The sequence below is a fragment of the Oncorhynchus mykiss genome, chromosome 22 (assembly GCF_057628025.1).
Source record: "Oncorhynchus mykiss isolate SJ-2025 chromosome 22, ASM5762802v1, whole genome shotgun sequence".
NCBI classification, from domain to species: Eukaryota; Metazoa; Chordata; class Actinopteri; order Salmoniformes; family Salmonidae; genus Oncorhynchus; species Oncorhynchus mykiss.
This window is the reverse complement of record NC_143043.1, coordinates 33546565-33573512: the sequence shown is the minus strand read 5'-3', so window position 1 is coordinate 33573512 and position 26948 is coordinate 33546565. Positions and strand designations below refer to the sequence as shown.

General features: G+C 46.5%; 1 protein-coding gene across 2 annotated transcripts in view; it reads right to left on the bottom strand.

The window, feature by feature from the left end:
• Positions 1-26948, bottom strand: part of epha3 (eph receptor A3) — a 164169-nt gene that overhangs the window by 77018 nt on the left and 60203 nt on the right. For both annotated transcript variants that reach the window (XM_036959042.2, XM_036959041.2), the window contains exons 4-5: positions 13455-13610; positions 9318-9653 (exon numbers count right to left, since the gene is read on the bottom strand). In XM_036959042.2, the coding sequence (XP_036814937.1) occupies positions 9318-9653; positions 13455-13610 (492 nt within the window). The remainder of the gene's footprint in view (positions 1-9317; positions 9654-13454; positions 13611-26948) is intronic.

The following is a 26948-nucleotide window of genomic DNA, read 5'->3' as shown; positions in this document are numbered from 1 at the left end:
CTCAAGAGGAGAAAAGCTGCATTGGCAGATCTGCTGGGTATCAGAGCACAGGGGGCACTGGTGAGAAGTACATTTCAGGGCATATCTGAAATGGATGCCTCATCCAAATTTTTCTTTGGTTTAGAGAAAAAGAATGGACAAAGAAAAATTATTCATTGTCTCAAATCAGCTGTTGGACAAGAGCTCACTAGCCCTAGTGAAATCAGAAAGAGGGCAGTAGAGTTCTATGCTGAGCTCTACAAGTGTGAGTACAAAGAGGACAAAACAGTGACACAGCAGTTCTTTGATGGGCTCCCAAAGGTGCCTGCAGAAGCTCAGGTTGAGCTTGAGCAACCATTGTCTTTGCAGGATTTATACACTGCATTAAAAGGCATGGAAAATGGAAGGGCACCAGGCATTGATGGGCTTCCCGTTGACTTTTTTAAGTCTTTTTGGGCTATGTTGGGAGAGGATTGGTTAGAAGTAGCCAATGATAGTTTAACCGGAGGGTTACTACCAATAAGCTGCAGAAGGGCTGTCCTCACCCTACTGCCCAAAAAGGGTGACCCGAGGGAGGTGAAGAACTGGAGGCCGGTGGCTTTATTGTGTACTGATTATAAGATATTGTCAAAGGCTTTGTCCAACAGGCTGAGGGAGGTGATGGGGCAAATCATACATACGGATCAGTCCTACTGTGTTCCTGGCAGGCAGATAGGGGATAACATTTCTCTGATTCGTGATTTTTTGGACGTCTCTAGGGCTATTGGGTTGGATGCTGGTCTAATTTCAATTGATCAGGAAAAGGCATTTGACCGAGTTGAACATCAATATTTATGGCACACGTTTGAGGCGTTTGGGTTCAGCTCTGGTTTTATTGCCATGATAAAGGTGATATATGGTGACATTGAAAGTGTATTGAAAGTTAACGGTGGTTTGAGTGCTCCTTTTAAAGTGTGTAGAGGTATTAGGCAGGGATGTTCTATGTCTGGGATGTTATATGCTATTGCTATAGAGCCACTACTAAATAGCATTAGAAGTCGCATTGCAGGGGTGTGCCTTTCAGAGGATATTCCTCCTATTCGTCTTTCAGCCTATGCTGATGATGTAGTTGTGTTAGTGAAAAATCAAGCGGAGGTGGATAGCTTGAGTCTAATGGTTGATCGTTTTAGGGGAATATCCTCTGCAAAGGTAAATTGGGAAAAGAGTTGTGCTTTACAGATTGGAGAATGGTCTGGAGGGATCATGGCTTTGCCAGGGGGGCTAGAATGGTGTAAGGGAGGTTTTAAGTATCTTGGAGTGTATCTAGGAGATGAGGGGACTATGGAAAAAAATTGGAGTGGGGTGGTTGAAATGGTGGAAGGGAGGATGAGGAGATGGCGTTGGTTACTATCTCGTATGTCATATAGAGGGCGCACTATTATAGTTAACAATGTGATTGCCTCTGCACTGTGGCATCGGTTGTCAGTTTTAGAACCACCATCTGGCCTTCTGGCTAAGATACAGGCAATTATTGTGGATTTCTTTTGGGATAAATATCACTGGGTTCCACAAAGTGTTTTGTATTTGTCAAAAGAGGAGGGGGGACAAGGTCTTGTACATCTTGCTAGTAGGGCTGCTGCTTTCCGGGTTTCAGTTCATTCAAAGGCTGCTTTATGGACAGGAAAATGTGGTGTGGAGAGGGGTGGCAGGTCTTATATTACAGAGGGTTGGAGGATTAGGTTTAAAGAAGGCTTTATTTCTGGTTGATAGTAGCCAGATTTCTAGGGAGGGAGTACCTCCGTTTTATAGAGGCCTTCTCAGAGTGTGGAGCATAATGAAGGTGTCCAGAAGAACTTCAGCGGAGTCAGTGCATTGGCTGTTGGAGGAACCTCTGGTGTATGGGGCGAGACTGGACTGTACAACTGCAGCTGTTCCACATTTCTCCAAGATTCTGGTGAAGGGGAAAATCATCACCTTAAGACAGTTAATGGCCATGGCTGGGCCCGCCTTAATGGATGGAAGAAGGGTGGCAGAACATTTGGGGATGAGGTCGGAAAGGATTGTCGGACAAATGCTGGGGAGCTGTAGGAAGGCTCTGTCAGCGGAAGAATGGGATATGCTTAGTAGCCACAAGAAGAAGGTGCAAGATGAAGACGTCTCATTTCCAAAACTAGGGATTACACCAAATATCCCAGAGTCAGAAAGAAAGGCGTTATTGCTGGATTTGAGAGGGTTGGAGGAGGTGGGTTTGGATGAGGTGAATGGGAAGGAATTGTATAGGGGGTGTGTCAAGGTGTTGAATAAAGATAAATTGAAAAATAGAAAAGATACTCCATGGAGGGTAAAATTGGGCATTGATGATAAGGTAAAGCCAGCATGGAGAGCACTGTACAAACCACCGTTACAAAAGGGTACTGGTGATATGCAATGGAGGGTTTTACATGGCATCATTGCAGTTAATGCTTTTGTATCTGTTATTAACTCAGATGTTAGAGATGGATGTCCTTTTTGTAATATAAGAGAAACCATTTTTCACTGTTTTATGGAGTGTGAGAGGATAAAACCGCTATTGGAAATGTTGGAATCTTTGTTTAAAGCTGTAGGGGAGTTTTTCAATAACACTGTTTTTATTTTGGGGTTTCAATATAGTAAACAACAGAAAAGAAAATGTCAAATGTTAAATTTTATTTTGGGACAAGCTAAGATGTCAATTTTTCTGAGTAGGAAACGGGATATGGGCAGGATGTAAGATGTGTTTTTAAAGGTTTAGTGAAAGCAAGAATAAAAGTAGATTTTGAGTTCTTTTCAGCTGTAAAAGATCTCCTATTATTTGAGGAGAAGTGGGCTTACGAAGGAGCACTTTGTTTTGTAGAGGAGGGGAAATTATTTTTTGCTGCTGAAATAAGTTGAATGTATATGTTATGTATTTATTTTTGTTTAGGAATTACATTTGTTATTTAATTTCTGAAAAGGCAGTGTGTCATTATTTATGTTAACACTTGAGTAAAAAATAAAGGTTTTATAAAAACTCAAAACTCTCTCTCTCTCTCTCTCTCTCTCTCTCTCTCTCTCTCTCTCTCTCTCTCTCTCTCTCTCTCTCTCTCTCTCTCTCTCTCTCTCTCTCTCTCTCTCTCTCTCTCTCTCTCTCTCTCTCTCTCTCTCTCCCTCTCTCTCTCTCTCTCTCTCTCTCTCTCTCTCTCCAATCCTCTGTGAACAGCTCTGGGGAGCTTCCTGGTCTCAAGAGAGATTCTTCTCTCTCTTGCTCTCTCAGTCTCCCAAACAAGTCCCAATAACCCACTGCAGAGAGGAGAGGATGTGTGTGTGTGTGTGTGTGTGTGTGTGTAGGAGAGGGGCTGAGACTCGTCGGACGACACCCTGTCAGAATATCCGGACGATTCCCTCCCTTCTGAGACGGCCGGTGAATCCAGCTTTGGCAGGTTTAAACTGAGTGTATTGGTGTAGTGTGTTTGTGTGTGTTTCACTCTGACAGAGGGCAGCTTGCGTGTCCTCTCTCTCCACGGACAGACCCACATGTGTGTTTAGGGAGCTGTACATTGACAACCCTAATCCTTGTCAGCTCAGTGTGATGGGCAATGCAGCTGCAGCATGAGGATGATGTGTGTGTGTGCGTGCGTGCGTGCGTGCGTGTGTGTGTGCATGCTTTGTTTGTACAGTCGTAGCCAAAAGTTTTGAGAATGACACAAATATTAATTTTCACAAAGTCTGCTGCCTCAGTGTCTTTAGATATTTTTGTCAGATGTTACTATGGAATACTGAAGTATAATTACAAGCATTTCATAAGTGTCAAAGGCTTTTATTGACAATTACATGAAGTTCATGCAAAGAGTCAATATTTGCAGTGTTGACCCTTCTTTTTTAAGACCTCTGCAATCCGCCCTGGCATGCTGTCAATTAACTTCTGGGCCACATCCTGACTGATGGCAGCCCATTCTTGCATAATCAATGCTTGGAGTTTGTCAGAATTTGTGGGTTTTTGTTTGTCCACCCGCCTCTTGAGGATTGACCACAAGTTCTCAATGGGATTAAGGTCTGGGGAGTTTCCTGGCCATGGACCCAAAATATCGATGTTTTGTTCTCCGAGCCACTTAGTTATCACTTTTGCCTTGTGGCAAGGTGCTCCATCATGCTGGAAAAGGCATTGTTTATCACCAAACTGTTCCTGGATGGTTGGGAGAAGTTGCTCTCAGAGGATGTGTTGGTACCATTCTTTATTCATGGCTGTGTTCTTGGGCAAAATTGTGAGTGAGCCCACTCCCTTGCCTGAGAAGCAACCCCACACATGAATGGTCTGGGGATGCTTTACTGTTGGCATGACACAGGACTGATGGTAGCGCTCACCTTGTCTTCTCAGGACAAGCTTTTTTCCAGATGCCCCAAACAATCGGAAAGGGGATTCAGAGAAAATGACTTTACCCCAGTCCTCAGCAGTCCAATCCCTGTACCTTTTGCAGAATATCAGTCTGTCCCTGATGTTTTTCCTATAGAGAAGTTTCTTCTTTGCTGCCCTTCTTGACACCAGGCCATCCTCCAAAAGTCTTTGCCTCACTGTGCGTGCAGATGCACTAACCCTTGCCTGCTGCTATTCCTGAGCAAGCTCTATACTGGTGGTGCCCCGATACAGCAGCTGAATCAACTTTAGGAGAGGGTCCTGGCGCTTGCTGGACTTTCTTGGGCGCCCTGAAGCCTTCTTCACAACAATTGAACCGTTCTCCTTGAAGTTCTTGATGATCTGATAAATAGTTGATTTAGGTGCAATCTTACTGGCAGCAATATCCTTGCCTGTGAATACCTTTTTTTGCAAAGCAATGATGACAGCACATGTTTCCTAGCAGGTAACCATGGTTGACAGAGGAAGAACAATGATTCCAAGCACCACCCTCCTTTTGAAGCTTCCAGTCTGTTATTCTAACTTTATCAGCATGACAGAGTGATCTCTAGCCTTGTTTTCATCAACACTCACACCTGTGTTAACAAGAGAATCACTGACATGTTGTCAGCTGGTCCTTTTGTGGCAGGGCTGAAATGCAGTGGAAATGTTTTTGGGGGATTCAGTTCATTTGCATGGCAAAGAGGGACTTTGCAATTAATTGCAATTCATCTGATCACTCTTCATAACATTCTGTAGTATATGCAAATTGCCATCATACAAACTGAGGCAGCAGACTTTGTGAAAATTAATATTTGTGTCATTCTCAAATCTTTTGGCCACGACTGTACAGTGCCTTGCGAAAGTATTCGGCCCCCTTGAACTTTGCGACCTTTTGCCACATTTCAGGCTTCAAACATAAAGATATAAAACTGTATTTTTTTGTGAAGAATCAACAACAAGTGGGACACAATCATGAAGTGGAACGACATTTATTGGATATTTCAAACTTTTTTAACAAATCAAAAACTGAAAAATTGGGCGTGCAAAATTATTCAGCCCCCTTAAGTTAATACTTTGTAGCGCCACCTTTTGCTGCGATTACAGCTGTAAGTCACTTGGGGTATGTCTCTATCAGTTTTGCACATCGAGAGACTGACATTTTTTCCCATTCCTCCTTGCAAAACAGCCCGAGCTCAGTGAGGTTGGATGGAGAGCATTTGTGAACAGCAGTTTTCAGTTCTTTCCACAGATTCTCGATTGGATTCAGGTCTGGACTTTGACTTGGCCATTCTAACACCTGGATGTGTTTATTTTTGAACCATTCCATTGTAGATTTTGCTTTATGTTTTGGATCATTGTCTTGTTGGAAGACAAATCTCCGTCCCAGTCTCAGGTCTTTTGCAGACTCCATCAGGTTTTCTTCCAGAATGGTCCTGTATTTGGCTCCATCCATCTTCCCATCAATTTCAACCATCTTCCCTGTTCCTGCTGAAGAAAAGCAGGCCCAAACCATGATGCTGCCACCACCATGTTTGACAGTGGGGATAGTGTGTTCAGGGTCAATTTTGGTTTTATCTGACCAGAGCACCTTCTTCCACATGTTTGGTGTGTCTCCCAGGTGGCTTGTGGCAAACTTTAAACGACACTTTTTATGCATATCTTTAAGAAATGGCTTTCTTCTTGCCACTCTTCCATGAAGGCCAGATTTGTGCAATATACGACTGATTGTTGTCCTATGGACAGAGTCTCCCACCTCAGCTGTAGATCTCTGCAGTTCATCCAGAGTGATCATGGGCCTCTTGGCTGCATCTCTGATCAGTCTTCTCCTTGTATGAGCTGAAAGTTTAGAGGGACGGCCAGGTCTTGGTAGATTTGCAGTGGTCTGATACTCCTTCCATTTCAATATTATCGCTTGCACAGTGCTCCTTGGGATGTTTAAAGCTTGGGAAATCTTTTTGTATCCAAATCCGGCTTTAAACTTCTTCACAACAGTATCTCTGACCTGCCTGGTGTGTTCCTTGTTCTTCATGATGCTCTCTGCGCTTTTAACGGACCTCTGAGACTATCACAGTGGAGGTGCATTTATACGGAGACTTGATTACACACAGGTGGATTGTATTTATCATCATTAGTCATTTAGGTCAACATTGGATCATTCAGAGATCTTCACTGAACTTCTGGAGAGAGTTTGCTGCACTGAAAGTAAAGGGGCTGAATAATTTTGCAGTTTTTGATTTGTTAAAAAAGTTTGAAATATCCAATAAATGTCGTTCCACTTCATGATTGTGTCCCACTTGTTGTTGATTCTTCACAAAAAAATACAGTTTTATATCTTTATGTTTGAAGCCTGAAATGTGGCAAAAGGTCGCAAAGTTCAAGGGGGCCGAATACTTTCGCAAGGCACTGTATGTTCAGGATAACAGACACAGAGATATGGTTATACTGTATACGACTGTATGTTATGGGGACAAACTAAAGAAAATACTTTTCACACCTTCCAATCTTTAGTCTATTTTCATCAGCTGAAGGACCATCCCACATTAAACTCTTACTTCTACTATTCTCATCACACTATCCTCTCAGGAGACAGCTTGGTGAAATATGCAACCCTGACATCTACAGTATATGCATAACTGGTGATATGAACCTGATGTCAATGTCCTTTCAAAAGGCACAGAGAGACGAGAGGAAGGTTATAAGATCTGTGGGTTAAAACATGATAAGGATACACATAATCTGAGTACACACACAGACTGATAGAGAGCTCTGTTGAAATCTGCTATCTTGTTCTGCACCCAACTAACTGAGCTCTCTGAACTTAAATGTTCTGGTCCCCCTTGGTCAGTTCAGAGTTATGATCGGAGACCTCTATGTTGATAAATGTGTCAGTTTTTCTTAATATGTTTACTAGTTTTCTATATTGTATATTGTATGTGTTTGATGTATTTATGCAGAGCTCATCTGTAAAAGAGACCCTAGTCTCAACATGACTATCCTATCAAAATAAAGCTACAAAATGAAATGAAAAAATACATAATCAGTGGATCTGAAGCCTCTACCCTCCCACTCCCTTAGAGCGGCACACACAAGTCAGGAGAGGAGTGAAGAGCACTAAATCTGTATGCACACACACACACACATTAAATCTGTATTTACTGCTCATCCCTCTGCCGTCATTTCAAAGGGATGTGTCTGGCCTCTGTCAGCCTTTATAGAGCACAGCTGGGATAACACACAGGACACTCAGCACACACCTCATTGTACACAGCAGTGTGTGTGTGTGTGTGTGTGTGTGTGTGTGTGTGTGTGTGTGTGTGTGTGTGTGTGTGTGTGTGTGTGTACACCCCAAGCTACACCACAGGATCTATTGGGGTGAGGGTCAAAACATGTATAAACCCCCTGTTTCTCTCTCTACAGGCAATTAACAGTGCATTGAGTAGACATTGTTGAGGTCTACAATTTTTTTTTGACTCAAAGGATGTCAATTCGCCTATCAGAAGCTTCTAAAGCCATGACATCATTGTCTGGAATTTTCTAAGCTGTTTAAAGGCACAGTCAACTTAGTGTATGTAATCTTCTGACCCACTGGAATTGTGATATAGTGAATTATAAGTGAAATAATCTGTCTGTAAACAATTGTTGGAAAAATGACTTGTATCATGCACAAGGTAGATGTCCTAACCAACTTGCCAAAACTATAGTTTGTTAAAAATAAATTTGTGGAGAGGTTGAAAAACTAGTTTTAACGACTCCAACCTAAGTGTATGTAAACTTCCGACTTCAACTGTATGACTGAAAAGGGAGGGAGAGAGATGTGTATGGGGAATGAAATACAGAGAGACAGAAACAGAGACATAGGGAAAGATAGAAGGAGAGAGAGAAAGAACTACAGACAGGGATGTATAAAGAGAGAGAAGGAGAGAGAGGGTGTAGTGAAATCTAGTCATCATGCATGCATTCCAAGTTTGGTAACGGAATGTTGAGGTTTGCTACATTCCGCTGCAGAGAAATTGATTTGTCTCCGGGCGGGACTTTCACTGGGCCAAGTCCTCCCTTGAGATGTTGGAGAATGTTGGGATGTTGGAGAATGTTGGGATGGTGGAGAATGTTTATATGAGAGATCGATGTGAGCAGCCCATCCCTGTGTTACAATTGCCTGTGTGTGTGTTTGTGTGTGTGTGTGTGTGTGTGTGTGTGTGTGTGTGTGTGTGTGTGTGTGTATGTGTGTGTGTGTGTGTGTGTGTATGTGAGTATGTGTGTTAAAGTGAGTGAATGTGTGAAAGAGTGTTTATATGATGGGTTGATGTGAACCCGTTTCAATTTAATGACTGTCTATAACAACTGAAAAACAACACAAAGATTTATACAGAGTGTATTTGTGAGGAGCGAGACATTTGATACTGGTGATAAACCACTGACGAACACTGGCTGGGATCAGAAGCAGGCAGTTCTAGCTAAAGTCTAAAGTCTAGAATTGCCGCTTACAAGGAGCGGGACACTAATCCGGACGCTTATAAGAAGTCTCGCTATGCCCTCAGACGAACCATCAAACAGGCAGAGCGTCAATAGAGGACTAAGAACGACCCCCCCCCCCCTTAATTTTTAAAATGCTGCCACTCGCTGTTTATTATCTATGCACTGTCACTTGACAAATTACCTCGACTAACCTGTATCCCCCGCACATTGACTAGGTACCGGTACCCCCTGTATATGGCCTCGTTAATGTTATGTCATTTTCTTGTGATACTTTTAGATTTTATTTGTAAAAAAAAAAAAAATCACTTTAGTTTATTTAGTAAATATTTGCTTAACGCTATTTCTAGAACTGCATTGTTGGTTAAGGGCTTGTAAGTAAGCATTTCACGGTAAGGTTGTATTCGGCGCATGTATTCCGTGCATGTATTCCGCGCATGTGACAAATAAATGCATAAATGTACATTTATGTGTGTGTCTTCATCTCCGGTCGTACCTGCTTGGTTGGTAGTGATGGTCACAGCAGCATATTGCCTCATTGTTGGGGCTAACTGGGACACTCCATTTTGAGCTTCGATCTCGAAGGTGTAGTTGGTGTGAGCCAGCAGATCTCCCACGGTTACGGTAGTGTTCTGCAGGCCTGCAGCACGGGGGAGGAACCGCACATTACTGCGACACGCCTCACACACCCTCTGGCCCTGCCTGCAGCGCTTACACAGCACGGTGAAGGTAACATCCTTACGACCTCCTGTGTCCTCCGGCCAGGACCAGTCCAGAATCACTGAGGTCTCATTGATGACTGAGATCACGTTACGAGGAGCGGAGGGAGGACCTGAAGAGGGAGGGAGAAAGAGAGAGAGAGAGAGAGAGAGAGAGAGAGAGAGAGCAATGAAAATATATAACATTTCTTGAGCGGATGGTCAGGGAGCCAGGAACATAAATCCCTTGAATACAGCAAAGTGACCTCAAGAAGCCCAAACAGATCAAATATTTGACTTAAACATAATAATTTCAAACATTATAATTGAATACTATCACATACAGTGCATTCGGAGGGTATTCAGACCACCTGACTTTTTACACATTATGTTACGTTACAGCCTTATTCTAAAATAAGTATTCAGACCCTTTGCTATGAAACTCAAAATTGAGCTCAGGTGCATCCTGTTTCCATTGATCATCCTTGAAATGTTGCCACAACTTAATTGGAGTCCACCTGTGGTAAATTCAATTGATTGGACATGATTTGGAAAGGCACACACCTGTCTATATAAAGTCCCACAGTTGACAGTGCATGTCAGAGCAAAAACCAAGCCACGAGGTTGAAGGAATTGTCTGTAGAGCTCCGAGACAGGATTGTGTCGAGGCACAGATCTGGGGAAGGGTACCAAAAAATTTCTGCATCATTGAAGTTCCCCAAGAACACAGTGGCCTCCATCATTACTAAATGGAAGAGATTTGGATCCACCAAGACTCTTCCTAGAGCTGGCCACCCGGCCCAACTGAGCAATCGAGGGAGAAGGGCCTTGGTCAGGGAGGTGACCAAGAACCTGATGGTCACTCTGACAGAGATTCAGAGTTCCTCTGTGGAGATAGGAGAACCTTCCAGAAGGACAACCATCTCTGCAAAACTCCACCAATCAGGCCTTTATGGTAGAGTGTCCTGACGGAAGCCACTCCTCAGTAAAAGGCACATGATAGCCCACTTGGAGTTTGCCAAAAGGCACGTAAAGGACTCACAGACCATGAGATCATGATTCTCTGGTCTGATGAAACCAAAATTGGCCTGAATGCCAAGCTTCACATCTGGAGGAAACCTGGCACCATCCCTACGGTGAAGCATGGTGGTGGCAGCATCATTCTGTGGGGATGTTTTTCAGCAGCAGTGACTGGGAGATTAGTCACGATCGAGGGAAAGATGAACGTAACAAAATACAGAGACAACCTGTGTGATTATCCTGTCTGGGTTGGCGCCCCCCCCTTGGGTTGTGCCGTGGCGGAGATCTTTGTGGGCTATACTCAGCCTTGTCTCAGGATGGTAAGTTGGTGGTTGAAGATATCCCTCTAGTGGTGTGGGGGCTGTGCTTTGGCAAAGTGGGTGGGGTTATATCCTTCCTGTTTGGCCCTGTCCGGGGGTGTCCTCGGATGGGGCCACAGTGTCTCCTGACCCCTCCTGTCTCAGCCTCCAGTATTTATGCTGCAGTAGTTTATGTGTCGGGGGGCTAGGGTCAGTTTGTTATATCTGGAGTACTTCTCCTGTCCTATTCGGTGTCCTGTGTGAATTTAAGTGTGCTCTCTCTAATTTTCTCTCTCTCTCGGAGGAGGACCTGAGCCCTAGGACCATGCCTCAGGACTACCTGACATGATGACTCCTTGCTGTCCCCAGTCCACCTGGCCGTGCTGCTGCTCCAGTTTCAACTGTTCTGCCTTATTATTATTCGACCATGCTGGTCATTTATGAACATTTGAACATCTTGGCCATGTTCTGTTATAATCTCCACCCGGCACAGCCAGAAGAGGACTGGCCACCCCACATAGCCTGGTTCCTCTCTAGGTTTCTTCCTAGGTTTTGGCCTTACTAGGGAGTTTTTCCTAGCCACCGTGCTTCTACACCAGCATTGCTTGCTGTTTGGGGTTTTAGGCTGGGTTTCTGTACAGCACTTTGAGATATCAGCTGATGTACGAAGGGCTATATAAATAAATTTGATTTGATTTGATTTGATCCTTAAGGAAAATCTGATCCAGAGCGCTCAGGACCTCAGACTGGGCAAAGGTTCACCTTCCAACAGGACAATGACCCTAAGCACATAGCTAAGTTTCTGAATGTCCTTGAGTGGCACAGCCAGACCCCGGACTTGAAACCAATCGAACATCTGTGGAGAGACCTGAAAATAGCTGTGAGTGACGCTCCCCATCCAACCTGACTGAGTTTGAGAGGATCTGCAGAGAAGAATGGGAGAAACTCCCCAAAAATAGGTGTGCCAAGCTTGTAGCGTCATACCCAAGAAGACTTGAGGCTGTAATCGCAGCCAAGGATGCTTCAACAAAGTACTGAGTAAAGGGTCTGAATACTTATGTAAATGTGTTTTTTTAATATATACAGTATATATAAATATATATATATTTTTGTCGTAGTTTTTTTTTCAAACATGTTTTAAAATCCTGTTTTTGCTTTGTCATTATGGGGTATTGTGTGTAGATTTATGAGGGTGGGGGGACAATTTAATCAATTTTATAATAAGGCTGTAATATAACAAAATGGTGAACGTTCGAATGCACTGTATATCTGTCTATTAGGCGTGGGAATACTTTAAAACAGATTTCCTAAATGAAAATAACTTGGAGCTGATTTGGGCCAAATTCATCCCACGGGCCGGCAGTTCAGGAACCCTGTAATATATAAATCAATCTGTGTGTGTGATGGAGTGACAGCAGTCTCTCTCTTTGGGCAGAAGATTCAGTTCAGTCACCAGTCACAGGGAGGGAGAATGGAGAAAGCAAGGACACGGAATAAGGCCAAACCTCAAACTCTCTCTGACAGATGGAAATGGCAGGTTTTACTGTGAACAGATTCTCTGAATATTTCCAGACTTTAATATCAGACCTTTGGAAGTCATTACACCGGGAACTAACCAGAACCACTGAAGAGATCCACTGTAAAGAATTGGAACGAGGGAGGAGATAGGGTGAGGAGGATTGATTTTGACAATAGAAACCTTGTTGGTTTGTTTGTTAGTCTATGGTGTTGGGGTTCAGATGGTGGATACAGTAAACTCTACAGTACTATACTGTTCTAGCTCCTTGACTCCACTCTACTGCACATTCACAACGCTCATCTAGCTGCCTGAACATAATACTAATGACACCAGAGATCTCTGTTTCACATCAGTCTCCAACCTCAGGCTGCTACATAGGGTGTGTCATGTATAGAGGTATAGAGCACCAGATGTAATATGATCAGCGGAGCAGTGGGTGGAGATCAGTTCATGCAGTCATACTGGTGTAAATATATGTTCCTGTCCAATCTTGACCTTCCTTTCCAGACTCCTGCTCATTACCTTAGTCTATAAAGGTTTTAGGACTGTAAAACAGACCTCTACCAGATCAGTATGAGGAATCTGGAAATACGGGTATGCTGTGGTTGTTCTGAACTCCCCCCAGGGACTACAGACATGGCTGCTGCTGCTGGTTTAATAGGACAGCAGTCATCAAGGATTCCAGGGCAGTGATCTATGGGTAATGTAGTTTAGGATACGGCCATCTGCTTCTGTAAACCATCCGGATACAGCTCAGAGAGAGAGAGAGAGAGAGAGAGAGAGAGGAATGATGATGAGAGAGATAAAAGAGCGAGAGAGAGATGTTGTCCTCAGAGACACAGTGGCTGAAATTGTTGAGAGAATATGCAAATAGAGAGTAAACTCTTTTTGGCTCTCACTCACTCACACACACAAATGCACACACACGCACACGCTCACTTGCTCGCACGCACGCACGCACACACACACACGCACACGCTCACTTGCTCGCACGCACGCGCACACACACACACACACACACACACACACACACACACACACACAAACACACACGCACGCACAAACTTACACTAACAAACACAAACACACAGACTTACGTGTGCAGGCCATAGATGGCGGGTCTCCATCAGCACGGAAGTAGTTTTTCTCACAGCCACAGTGTAGCGCTCCCTCATGATGGGTGAAGCTGTGAGGTGGACACTTAGAACACTGGACATTACCCAGCAGAGACTTATAGAACCCTGCTCTGCATGCTGGAGAGAGAAGGAGAGGGAGGGGGAGAGAGAGAGGGAGGGGGAGGGAAAGAGAGAGAAGGAGAGGGAGGGGGAGAGAGAGAAGGGGAGGGGAGAGAGAGAAGGGGAGGGGGAGAGAGAGAAGGAGAGGGAGGGGGAGAGAGAGAAGGAGAGGGGGAGAGAGAGAAAGAGAGGGAGGGAGAGAGAGAGAAGGAGAGGGGGGAGAGAGAGAAGGAGAGTGAGGGGGAGAGAGAGAAGGAGAGGGAGGGGGAGAGAGAGAAGGAGAGGGATGGGGAGAGAGAGAAGGAGAAGGAGGGGAGAGAGAGAAGGAGAGGGAGGGGGAGAGAGAGAAGAGAAGGAGGGGAGAGAGAAGGAGAGGGGGGAGAGAGAGAAAGAGAGGGAGGGAGGGGGAGAGAGAGGAGAGGGAGGGGGAGAGAGAGAAGGAGAGGGAGGGGGAGAGAGAGAAGGAGAGGGAGGGGGCGAGAGAGAAGGAGAGGGAGGGGAGGGGGAGAGAGAAGGAGAGGGAGGGGGAGAGAGAAAGAGAGGGAGGGGGAGAGAGAAAGAGAGGGAGGGGGGAGAGAGAAAGAGAGGGAGGGGGAGAGAGAGAAGGAGAGGGAGGGGAGGGGGAGAGAGAGAAGGAGAGGGAGGGGGAGAGAGAGAATGAGAGGGAAGGGGAGAGAGAAAAGGAGAGGGAGGGGAGGGGGAGAGAAGGAGAGGGAGGGGGAGAGAGAGAAGGATAGGGGGGAAGAGAGAGGAGAGGGAGGGGGTGAGAGAAGGAGAGGGAGGGGAAGAGAGAGAAGGAGAGGGAGGGGGGTGAGAGAGAAGGAGAGGGAGGGGGAGAGAGTGAAGGAGAGGGAGGGGGTGAGAGAGAAGGAGAGGGAGGGGAAGAGAGAGAAGGAGAGGGAGGGGGTGAGAGAGAAGGAGATGGGGGGGAGAGAGTGAAGGAGATGGAGGGGGAGAGAGAGAGAAGGAGAGGGAGGGGGTGAGAGAGAAGGAGATGGAGGGGGAGAGAGAGAAGGAGAGGGAGGGAGGGGGTGAGAGAGAGAGATGTGGTGAGTAAATATAGCAGAATTGACAATAACAATAACGTTCCATAGAGAAATGAAAAATGTCACGACAATAGATCAAATCATATCCATAAAGGTATAATTAATAACTAGAAAAATACAGAATGAAAGACACATGGTGAGAGAGAGAGAGGTCAACAGGAGGAGGACGAAAGACGAGAGATTTTGGGGGGGGGGGGGATGATGACACTTTCTTTTTTTCCAATCAAACCTTTCATTACTGTACAGGCTAGATTAATGACTTTAATCTTCTCTGATGACCGTGGGTATGAACCCACCTCCACAACCACACAGCCACATACACTGTAAATCTATAGCGGGGGTAATGGAAGAGAAGAATAGAACATGAAAACAGTGCCTCTCTCCCAGACCCATCCAGGACCCAGTATGAATGATGTAAATGAAGCTGTTGAAAAGGAGGGGGGGCTCCTTAACTACACTATTCACCATGATCCTGTTCTACTCCTAATGAACGGGGAGAATGACCAAATCACCAACATATCCCGCTCTCCTCCTCTCTTATTTCAGATCTTATAATTGTCATCTGATCCATGCTGAGCAGCAACACTTTAAAGACAGCGAGCAGATTCTCTCAGAGACGTTTAACTCCACTTTCCAGCCCAGACTGTATAAGGGTTAAGGGTGTGTGTGTCTGTAATGTTATTCTTTTAGAGAATCAGCAGGCAGCACTTAGTACAGATATACAGTAGCTGCTTCTGGACATAACAGTAACAAATACAGAGGAGTAGAAATGTCCCCCGTCAGCTGTATAATGGGATAACCAACCAGTCAGCAGTATAATTGGAAAACCACCCAGTCAGCTGTATAATGGGATAACCAGCCAGTCAGCTGTATAATGGGATAACAACCCAGTCAGCTGTATAATGGGATAACCACCCAGTCAGCTGTATAATGGGATAACCACCCAGTCAGCTGTATAATGGGATAACCACCCAGTCAGCAGTATAATGGGATAACCACCCAGTCAGCTGTATAATGGGATAACCACCCAGTCAGCAGTATAATGGGATAACCACCCAGTCAGCTGTATAATGGGATAACCACCCAGTCAGCAGTATAATGGGATAACCACCCAGTCAGCTGTATAATGGGATAACCACCCAGTCAGCAGTATAATGGGATAACCACCCAGTCAGCAGTATAATGGGATAACCACCCAGTCAGCAGTATAATGGGATAACCACCCAGTCAGTTGTATAATGGGATAACCACACAGTCAGCTGTATAATGGGATAACCACCCAGTCAGCTGTATAATGGGATAACAACCCAGTCAGCAGTATAATGGGATAACCACCCAGTCAGCAGTATAATGGGATAACCACCCAGTCAGCTGTATAATGGGATAACCACCCAGTCAGCAGTATAATGGGATAACCACCCAGTCAGCAGTATAATGGGATAACCACCCAGTCAGCAGTATAATGGGATAACCACCCAGTCAGCAGTATTAAGGGATTACCACCCAGTCAGCTGTATAATGGGATAACCACCCAGTCAGCAGTATAATGGGATAACCACCCAGTCAGCAGTATAATGGGATAACCACCCAGTCAGCAGTATAATGGGATAACCACCCAGTCAGCAGTATAATGGGATAACCACCCAGTCAGCTGTATAATGGGATAACCACCCAGTCAGCAGTATAATGGGATAACCACCCAGTCAGCAGTATAATGGGACAACCACCCAGTCAGCAGTATAATGGGATAACCACCCAGTCAGCTGTATAATGGGATAACCACCCAGTCAGCAGTATAATGGGATAACCACCCAGTCAGCAGTATAATGGGATAACCACCCAGTCAGCAGTATAATGGGATAACCACCCAGTCAGCAGTATAATGGGATAACCACCCAGTCAGCAGTATAATGGGATAACCACCCAGTCAGCAGTATAATGGGATAACCACCCAGTCAGCTGTATAATGGGATAACCACCCAGTCAGCAGTATAATGGGATAACCACCCAGTCAGCTGTATAATGGGATAACCACCCAGTCAGCTGTATAATGGGATAACCACCCAGTCAGCAGTACAATGGGCTAACCACCCAGTCAGCTGTATAATGGGATAACCACCCAGTCAGCTGTATAATGGGATAACCACCCAGTCAGCTGTATAATGGGATAACCACCCAGTCAGCTGTATAATGGGATAACCACCCAGTCAGCTGTATAATGGGATAACCACCCAGTCAGCTGTATAATGGGATAACCACCCAGTCAGCAGTATAATGGGATAACCACCCAGTCAGCTGTATAATGGGATAACCACCCAGTCAGCTGTATAATGGGATAACCACCCAGTCAGCTGTATAATGGGATAACCACCCAGTCAGCAGTATAATGGAAAAACCACCCAGTCAGCAGTATAATGGGATAACCACCCAGTCAGCTGTATAATGGGATAACCACCCAGTCAGCACATTCACACGCAAACAGCACAACAAAGAATGAACCCCTAAATGAACCTCTAAATGAACCTCTAAATGAACCCCTACCTAAATGAACCCCACAAAATCTGCTAAAAGCACTCCATTTGATTTTATTCTTGACGGCCTCAGTCCTATTAGTTCTGGGCCCGTATCCACAAAGCATCTCAGTCCTATGAGTTCTGGGCCTGTATCCACAAAGCATCTCAGTCCTATGAGTTCTGGGCCCGTATCCACAAAGCATCTCAGTCCTATGAGTTCTGGGCCTGTATCCACAATGCATCTCAGTCCTATGAGTTCTGGGCCCGTATCCACAAAGCATCTCAGTCCTATGAGTTATGGGCCCGTATCCACAAAGCATCTCAGTCCTATGAGTTCTGGGCCCATATCCACAATGCATCTCAGTCCTATGAGTTCTGGGCCCGTATCCACAAAGCATCTCAGTCCTATGAGTTCTGGGCCCGTATCCACAAAGCATCTCAGTCCTATGAGTTCTGGGCCCGTATCCACAAAGCATCTCAGTCCTATGAGTTCTGGGCCCGTATCCACAAAGCATCTCAGTCCTATGAGTTATGGGCCCGTATCCACAAAGCATCTCAGTCCTATGAGTTCTGGGCCCGTATCCACAAAGCATCTCAGTCCTATGAGTTCTGGGCCCGTATCCACAAAGCATCTCAGTCCTATGAGTTCTGGGCCCGTATCCACAAAGCATCTCAGTCCTATGAGTTCTGGGCCCGTATCCACAAAGCATCTCAGTCCTATGAGTTCTGGGCCCGTATTCACAAAGCATCTCAGTCCTATGAGTTCTGGGCCCGTATCCACAAAGCATCTCAGTCCTATGAGTTCTGGGCCCGTATCCACAAAGCATCTCAGTCCTATGAGTTCTGGGCCCGTATCCACAAAGCATCTCAGTCCTATTAGTTCTGGGCCCGTATCCACAAAGCATCTCAGTCCTATGAGTTCTGGGCCCGTATCCACAAAGCATCTCAGTCCTATGAGTTCTGGGCCCGTATCCACAAAGCATCTCAGTCCTATGAGTTCTGGGCCCGTATCCACAAAGCATCTCAGTCCTATGAGTTCTGGGCCCGTATCCACAAAGCATCTCAGTCCTATGAGTTCTGGGCCCGTATCCACAAAGCATCTCAGTCCTATGAGTTCTGGGCCCGTATCTACAAAGCATCTCATAGTAGTGAGTGATTATCTAGGATATGTCTATATAATCTTATTCATTATGATCTAAAAGGCTAAACTGATCCTAGATCAGCACTTCTACTCTGCGATGCTTTGTGGATACGGGCCGTGATCTCTGTGAAGACTAAATAAGTATGCCAGACAGTGTAGTATCAGATAATGGTGATAATATCAGGTCTATCTCTGAATAACTCATCTGTGTTATGTTCCACACACAAAGCAGAGCTGGCCACAGGCCCATACTTCATACTTCTACATCAGACCTCAGACCCTCACATCCCCAGGATCCACAGGATCCCCGGCCAACTGATCCAAGTGTTACATGATGGAGAAGAGAGAGAGAGAGTGTGTGTGTGACGTGATAGGAAAATAATATGAGAATGTGTGTGAGCTCTATTGAGAAAGCCTCTTCAGAAAACAGAGTGTATGTGAACTAGCCTGTGTTATTGATTAAACGTGCTGTGTGTGTGGGACATGTGTTAATCTGTTCATGTTTGTAGGCTGTGTGTGTGTATCCACGATTCCCAGGCCTACAACCAAACACAACCTCATGACCTCAGATACGTGAGATAAGCATCTCATATCCACTCTGCTCCTTTTAACTGCACTTTAATCCATCAGAGAGAAGATATGAGGGACAAAGACTGAGTAGAAAGATGGCGAGAGAGAGTGGGAGAGAGAGAGAGAGAGAGAGAGAGAGAGAGAGAGAGGAGAGTGGGAGAGAGAGAGAGGGAGAGAGAGAGAGAGAGTGGGAGAGAGAGAGAGAGAGAGAGAGAGAGAGAGTGGGAGAGAGAGAGAGAGAGAGAGAGAGAGAGAGTGGGAGAGAGAGCGAGAGAGAGAGAGAGAGAAAGAGAGAGTGGGAGAAAGAGAGAGAGAGAGAGAGAGAGAGAGAGAGAAAGAGAGAGAGAGAGTGGGAGAGAGGGAGAGAGAGAGAGAGAGAGAGAGAGAGACAACCAGGCAGAGCTGTCAGTGACTGAGGGGTTATTGTGGACAAGTGCATCCAGTCAGCAGGCCTGTTAGCACTAATTATATCGGTAACACTATCCCTGTCTGCTGCTCTCAAGACCTGGCCATGATAGAATACCTAGTCCCATGGCGAAGGCACACACACATGTACACACACCATTGTCCACATTCTCATCCTTGTGTGCTAGTGTCAGTCATATGATATGACAGGTAATGTGTAAAGCTCCATTGTCCAGCTGTATGGAAGATTGTGGAGCATCAGTGACATAATTAGCAGAATCGCTAGAGGCCCAGGTCACACAATACCTCATCTAATATTAATTAGTCTGCTGATTGTCTCCTTTAATCTGGGGTGCAGGTACTCACAAACACACACACAGACACACAGACACACACACACACACACACCACACACACACACACACACACACACACACACAGGGGTTTTTAGTAAACAGAGCAGAAACAGAGTGCGGACTAAACAAATTATTTCCTGCTTCAGAGACCTACTCCCTCCACTCTACAAGGTCACAGCGACTTTTAGCCTCTTTCCCTCCTTTCCTTCCTTCCTTCCTTCCTTCCCTCCTTCCTTCGTAACCCCCCCCCCCCCCCCCCCCCCCCCCCCATCAATTGCCTCATATAGACAGATTGGATCAGTGTTCCTGTGGGAGACGGACTACTCAGAGTTAGAGATGGAAGGAGTTTCTGAAGGAGGTAAGGAGGGAGGGAGGGAGGGTGAGAGAGGGAAGGAGGGCGACCTCCACCCCTCCCCCTCCATGTTCCCCGACTGTTGTGTGGTGGCTATATAAGCACGGTAATGTGTACTGAACACTGGGGACTGTTTACTCTACCAAACATGTGTACTCCTCTCCTCTCCTCTCCTCTCTTCTCTTCTCTTCTCTTCTCTTCTCTTCTCTTCTCCTCTCCTCTCCTCTCCTCTCCGCTCCTCTCCACTCCTCTCCTCTCCGCTCCTCTCTTCTCCGCTCCTCTCCTCTCTTCTCCGCTCCTCTCCTCTCTTCTCCGCTCCTCTCCTCTCCTCTCCGCTCCTCTCCGCTCTTCTCCTCTCCACTCCTCTCCACTCCTCTCCTCTCCTCTCCGCTCCTCTCCTCTCCGCTCCTCTCCTCTCTTATCTGCTCCTCTCCTCTCTTCTCCGCTCCTCTCCTCTCCTCTCCGCTCCTCTCCTCTCTTCTCTTCTCTTCTCTTCTCCTCTCCTCTCCGCTCCTCTCCTCTCCGCTCCTCTCTTCTCCTCTCCTCTCCGCTCCTCTCTTCTCCGCTCCTCTCTTCTCCGCTCCTCTCCTCTCCTCTCCTCTCCGCTCCTCTCTTCTCTGCTCCTCTCCTCTCCTCTCCGCTCCTCTCCTCTCCTCTCCTCTCTTCTCCGCTCCTCTCCTCTCCGCTCCTCTCTTCTCCGCTCCTCTCTTCTCCGCTCCTCTCCTCTCCTCTCTTCTCCGCTCCTCTCCGCTCCTCTCTTCTCCGCTCCTCTCTTCTCCGCTCCTCTCCTCTCCTCTCTTCTCCGCTCCTCTCCTCTCCGCTCCTCTCCTCTCCTCTCCCTCCTCTCCTCTCCCCTCCTCTCCTCTCCTCTCCGCTCCTCTCCTCTTTTCTCAGCAGGGTCTTTTGTTATTCAAATCAGCTCTGATCAGATCGCTTAATTAGGCAGAGGAGTGCCAGGGTTACACACACACGAACACATACACACACACACACACACACACACAAAAACACATGAACACACTCCAACTGTGCTGCGGTGCATCTGAAGAGGCTTTTTGAGAGCGGTAGGTAGGGGATGAATAGAGCTGGATTGAGGGCCTCTTCAGTGCCATTACCCTGCAGTTAACAACACAAACACCAATCTGCCCCAACACAGCTCATACACACTGCCTCAACACAGCTCACACACTACAGCTAACACACTGCCTCAACACAGCTCACACACTACAGCTAACACACTGCCTCAACACAGCTCACACACACTGTCTCAACACAGCTCACACACACACTGCCTCAACACAGCTCACACACACTGCCTCAACACAGCTCACACACGGCCTCAAAACAGCTCACACACAACAGCTAACATATTGCCTCAACACAGCACACACACAACAGCTAACACACTGCCTCAACACAGTTCACACACTACAGCTAACACACTACCTTAACACAGCTCACACACTACAGCTAACACACACTGCCTCAACACAGCTCACACACTACAGCTAACACACTGCCTCAACACAGCTCACACACTACAGCTAACACACTGCCTCAACACAGCTCACACACACTGCCTCAACACAGCTCACACACACACTGCCTCAACACAGCTCACACACACTGCCTCAACACAGCTCACACACGGCCTCAAAACAGCTCACACACAACAGCTAACATATTGCCTCAACACAGCACACACACAACAGCTAACACACTGCCTCAACACAGTTCACACACTACAGCTAACACACTACCTTAACACAGCTCACACACTACAGCTAACACACACTGCCTCTCGACAGCTAACTGTGCCTCTGTGAGCTAGTGTAAAATTGGAAGTACACTCCCGCTTTCTAACTCACTTTCTAACCCCCTCACTGCAATGACAACTGTGTTTCAGGCAGGCTGTGTTTCAGGCGGGCTGCGTTTCAGGCAGGCTGTGTTTCATTCGGGCTGCGTTTCAGGCAGGCTGTGTTTCAGGCAGGCTGCGTTTCAACAGTCGTGGCTGCCATAAGCACACACACACAGACACATACGCAGATGTAGACACACACGCACACACAAACACACACACAGTCCTGGTTCATCAGAGCAGCACCTCACGCACACCCCCAGGGCTCCCTCCCTCACCCCTCGTTCCAGAGGATGAAGAAAAGATAAATTCATTTAATCAACTCATCAAAGGCTTATTAGAATTTGTGCTGAGTCGCAGGACCGCTGAGATCCCAACATCACCCCTAGGTGAGGAGAGAGGGCGTGTGGGGGAGGGGAGGTTTTTGGTTTGAGGGTGAATGGAGAGGGTGAGTGAGAGTGAGTGTAAAGCTGTTTCCTGCATTGATAACAATAAATGTTGTCGAGGCCTCCCATGGAATGCCTGGCTCAGGCACCACAGTCTCTCTGCTCTGCAGGCTCTATAGCCACAGCTGGCTCTTTGTGGAAAGCTATAAAACTGAGACATGGTAAATATGCCAACCTCTCTCTCTCACACAACAAACACACACCCACACACCCACAGGCATGGACCATCTCCTTGCCGCATCCACAGAGGATGTAATAACCTTTTCCCACATCCTCCACTTTAGCCGGGTCACTGAGAGAATCCAGGACATCACGCTGCCCACACACGCACACACACACACACACACACACACACACACACACACACACACACACACACACACACACACACACACACACACACACACACACGCACACACACACACACACACACACACACACACACACACACAGCAGGTCATTGAGAAACTCCAGGACATTGCCACTCTGGAACCCTCAAGCTTCCAGTCTGCTGCCTCCAACCACCCAGAGAGACAGAATTAAACAAGAAGAAGAAGGGAACATTAAAGGAGGGGAAGAGCGGGATGAGGTGTCTGAGGACAACTAAGCCTATTAACATAATGTCTAAAGCCTGTCTATATCTCTCTTTCTTTCTCCCTCTCGCTGTCTGTCTGTCAGTCTCTCCATCTTTCTTTCTCCCAGACTCTTTCTGTGTCCATCTCATTCTGTCTTGGGCTCTGTCTCATTCCCTCAGTGACTAGTGGACCCACCACAGTTTCACATCTCATGCTGATAAATCTATGTGTTGGACAGATGACGGTGGGGGGTGCATATAGGGGAATTTGGGGATGGGGGATACCCCCAAACACATACACACACCAGCCATAAACCCCATTCCATCCCTATTCTCCTCTTCCCAAGGCTATTGTAGAGAGGTGAATGCCTGTGTCCGGGATGCAGTGATGATAACTACACCCCCGAGACACACAGAGACAGAGAGAGAGAGGGTTAGAGACAGATCCTGCACCAGCGTGATTTACTGCCAGCCTGTCTTTGTGTTCCTGTGTGGGAACATTGGCCATTGGTGGCCATATGGCCGTTTCCACGACTACTATTGAGGCTACAGATTTCTGATGCGCCTTAGGGACAGTGGGATTCACAGAGAAAGATCAGCCAACAGCCAATAGTCTGTTCTCTGTTTATCTCCCTCAGGACAGAGAGAGAAGAGAAATGGGACAGACCGAGAGAATAGTATTTAGACTCCTCATGCATCATTAAACATACAGTAGGGTTGGCATGTATGTGGCATGTTTGTGCAGACATGTGTAGCCCCGGTAGAGGGGAGGTTTGGTGACCAGTGCCAGTGACAGGGAGGGAAGGGTCCTCTTTAAGACTGGACAGAAATAGGTCAGCTAGAACAACACAGCCACAGCTAGGACCAACACACACAGACACACACACTGCGAGAGAGGATGGCCCATTTCCACTCCCCTGTCCTCAGTCTTTATAAAACGGTCAAAGAAGCCAAACACAACAGGCTCTATCCTTTCTGTGTTTCCTCTGAACAGTGTGGCTACTCTAGCTCTGTAGTGCCCCAGTCTCACACATAGTGAATGGGATTAATAGTCATCTATATGGAAGGTGACATTAAGACATGTTAATGTTTTATTCGCACAGCTGACAACTCAGTGTAGCAATGCTTGGTTTACTAAAGTCACCAGGGGAAGAAGGGTTATGCAGCACTGGTGAGGGGAACAAAACAGTCTGACTTCTCTCTCTCTCTCTCTCTCTCACTCACACACACACACACACACACACACACACACACACACACACACACACACACACACACACACACACACACACACACACACACACACACAGACACACACACACACACACAATGACAGAGTATGCTTTCCCAGTCCTCTACTGCCATATGCCACCTCACTGGAGGCCTGAAATCTAAAGCAACATGGCGGACTGTGAAACGGGGTTTCCTCAGACACAGGCAGGGGCTGGGAGTTGAGGGTCGGAGGCAGTAGCAGGGTGTGTGTGTGAGATAGTTAGATTCCCTAGGCAGGTGTCTCAGCAGTGATCCAGGCCTTACACCTCTAAATCACTCCTCTTCTGACACATACTCTACGGGGCGTCGCTCCATGTGTTACGGCTGGGCCCCATTCATCTAATCTAAGTGTGTCTGAGATTGTCTGTGTCTGTGTGTGTGCTGTCAGAGAGACAGAGCAGCGCAGGTGAAGTACAGATAGACAATGTAGATGGGCCCAGACATCGTGGCACAGTCAGTCAACACATCAAGAATCTCACCTGACCTGGGCCTCACCCTTCCTCACCCACTCCTCACCCCTCACCCTTTCCTCACCCATTCCTCACCCCTCACCCATTCCTCACCCCTCACCCTTTCCTCACCCCTCACCCTTTCTTCACCCCTCACCCATTCCTCACCCCTCACCCTTTCCTCACCCCTCACCCATTCCTCACCCCTCACCCATTCCTCACCCCTCACCCTTTCCTCACCCCTCACCCTTTCCTCACCCATTCCTCACCCCTCACCCATTCCTCACCCCTCACCCTTTCCTCACCCCTCACCCATTCCTCACCCCTCACCCTTTCCTCACCCATTCCTCACCCCTCACCCTTTCCTCACCCCTCACCCATTCCTCACCCCTCACCCTTTCCTCACCCATTCCTCACCCCTCACCCCTCACCCATTCCTCACCCCTCACCCTTTCCTCACCAGCTCCTCACCCCTTCCCCTCACCCACCACTGCTTCCCGGTTGATCTTCACACATGTATGCAACACGGAAACTCACTCATAAATTGCGACATCCATACATTCCCTCACAGTATACCCAGCCCCAGTGTACGTGTACAGTGTTACATGAGGTGTTTACATTATTCTGATGACAAAAACACACAAGCAGACAGACCTCTGGGTATTTATGGGAGAGTTTTATAAAAGGAAACACAACATAGTCTCAGATCAGAGACGTGTGTGTGTATGTGTGTGTGTGTGTGATGTAGAGTAGATGGATGTGGTGACAGAAAGCAGGATGCCTGTCACCATATTGGTTTTCAGAGAGATATGTCCCTGTGTCTCTGCTCCTATTTGTCACCATAGGGACTGTCCAGTGACAGCTACACTGACCTATCCATCAGGGGTAGGAGGGGACAGCGCTCCTTCTCTCAAACCTTCTGGAGAAGACAATGACAGGAAGAGAGAGAGTGTAACGGTTCTCTTGTTGTGGAGTAGAGGCGGACCAAAACGCAGCGTGGTGGTTGTTCATTGTATTTTAATGAAGACACTATACATGAACAAACTAACGAAAACAAGAAACGTGAGAACTCAAAACAGCCCGATCTGGTGCAAACACAAAGACAGGAACAATCACCCACAAACACACAGTGAAACCCAGGCTACCTAAGTATGATTCTCAATCAGAGACAACTAATGACACCTGCCTCTGATTGAGAACCATACTAGGCCGAAAACATAGAACTGCCCCACAACATAGAAAAACAAACATAGACTGCCCACCCAACTCACGCCCTGACCATACTAAATAAATACAACACAAAGGAAATAGAGGTCAGAACGTGACAGAGAGAGTGAGAGATAGAGAGAGAGAGAGAGTCTCCTTTACCTCCCATTAAAGAAATAACAGTCACATCCTAGGAGCTGAATTCAGCAAAACTATACTCACACACCATGGTATATTTGTGTGTGTGTGTGTATGTGTGTGTATGTGTGTGTGTGTGTGTCTGTATGTGTGTTCCTTCCTGTCTCCTGGCTGCTTAGCATCAGTATTAGTCTTACTGATGTGTTAAAACAGCAGGGTGGAGCTCAGAGACGGACACAGTGAAAAACAAGCCCTTTGGTGGGCCCCTCTGTTCAGGCAGGAATGATACACACACACACACACACACAGGCACGCACGCGCACGCACGCACACGCACGCGCGCGCACACACACACACACACACGTGGCGGCTCATACTGTAACATTGGTCAAAGAAACACACTTCAGGACACAAACAGGCTAAGTGCTCTTCAGTAAGTCTACTTCTGTGAGTGTAGGCTAGTGCTGAGCGATTAACCAACATTCAGGCTATTTCTTTGGTTTTTCCAACAACTGATGTTGATTCAGTTATTTGAATTCCATTTGGTTTGTTTGTTTTCAGTGAGCTGAATGAGCACATTGCACAGTTTCTCTCGAGATAAATCAGATCAAGCCCGAACTGTGCGATGTAGTAAGGAGTTGTAGTTTCCAGCAGGCCAATATTCTACATAGTTTAGTGCAGAAAAAGTGATAATTAAATACAATGACCATAATCCATTGCGCGCCTACTTGTCTGGTCTGTGTGTTTGGTTTATGCCTGCTATGTTATGTTAGTGTGGGGCAGACATGGAGATGGAGAAGAGACAGAAGAATGTGTGATGGAGAGGGATAGAGAGCAGTTGCTTCGCCAGGTACCTCTACCTGAAAATACATGATCTAAGTGATGGATAGTTCGTATTCAACAGTCATAAAAGTATGTTTTAGTTACTTTGAAAGATGAATAAAATTGAGATTTTATCAGACAGCAGCTCTACAGAGATTAGACGTGGAATGAAATAATAATCATAATCAAATAGAACAAATGTAATATA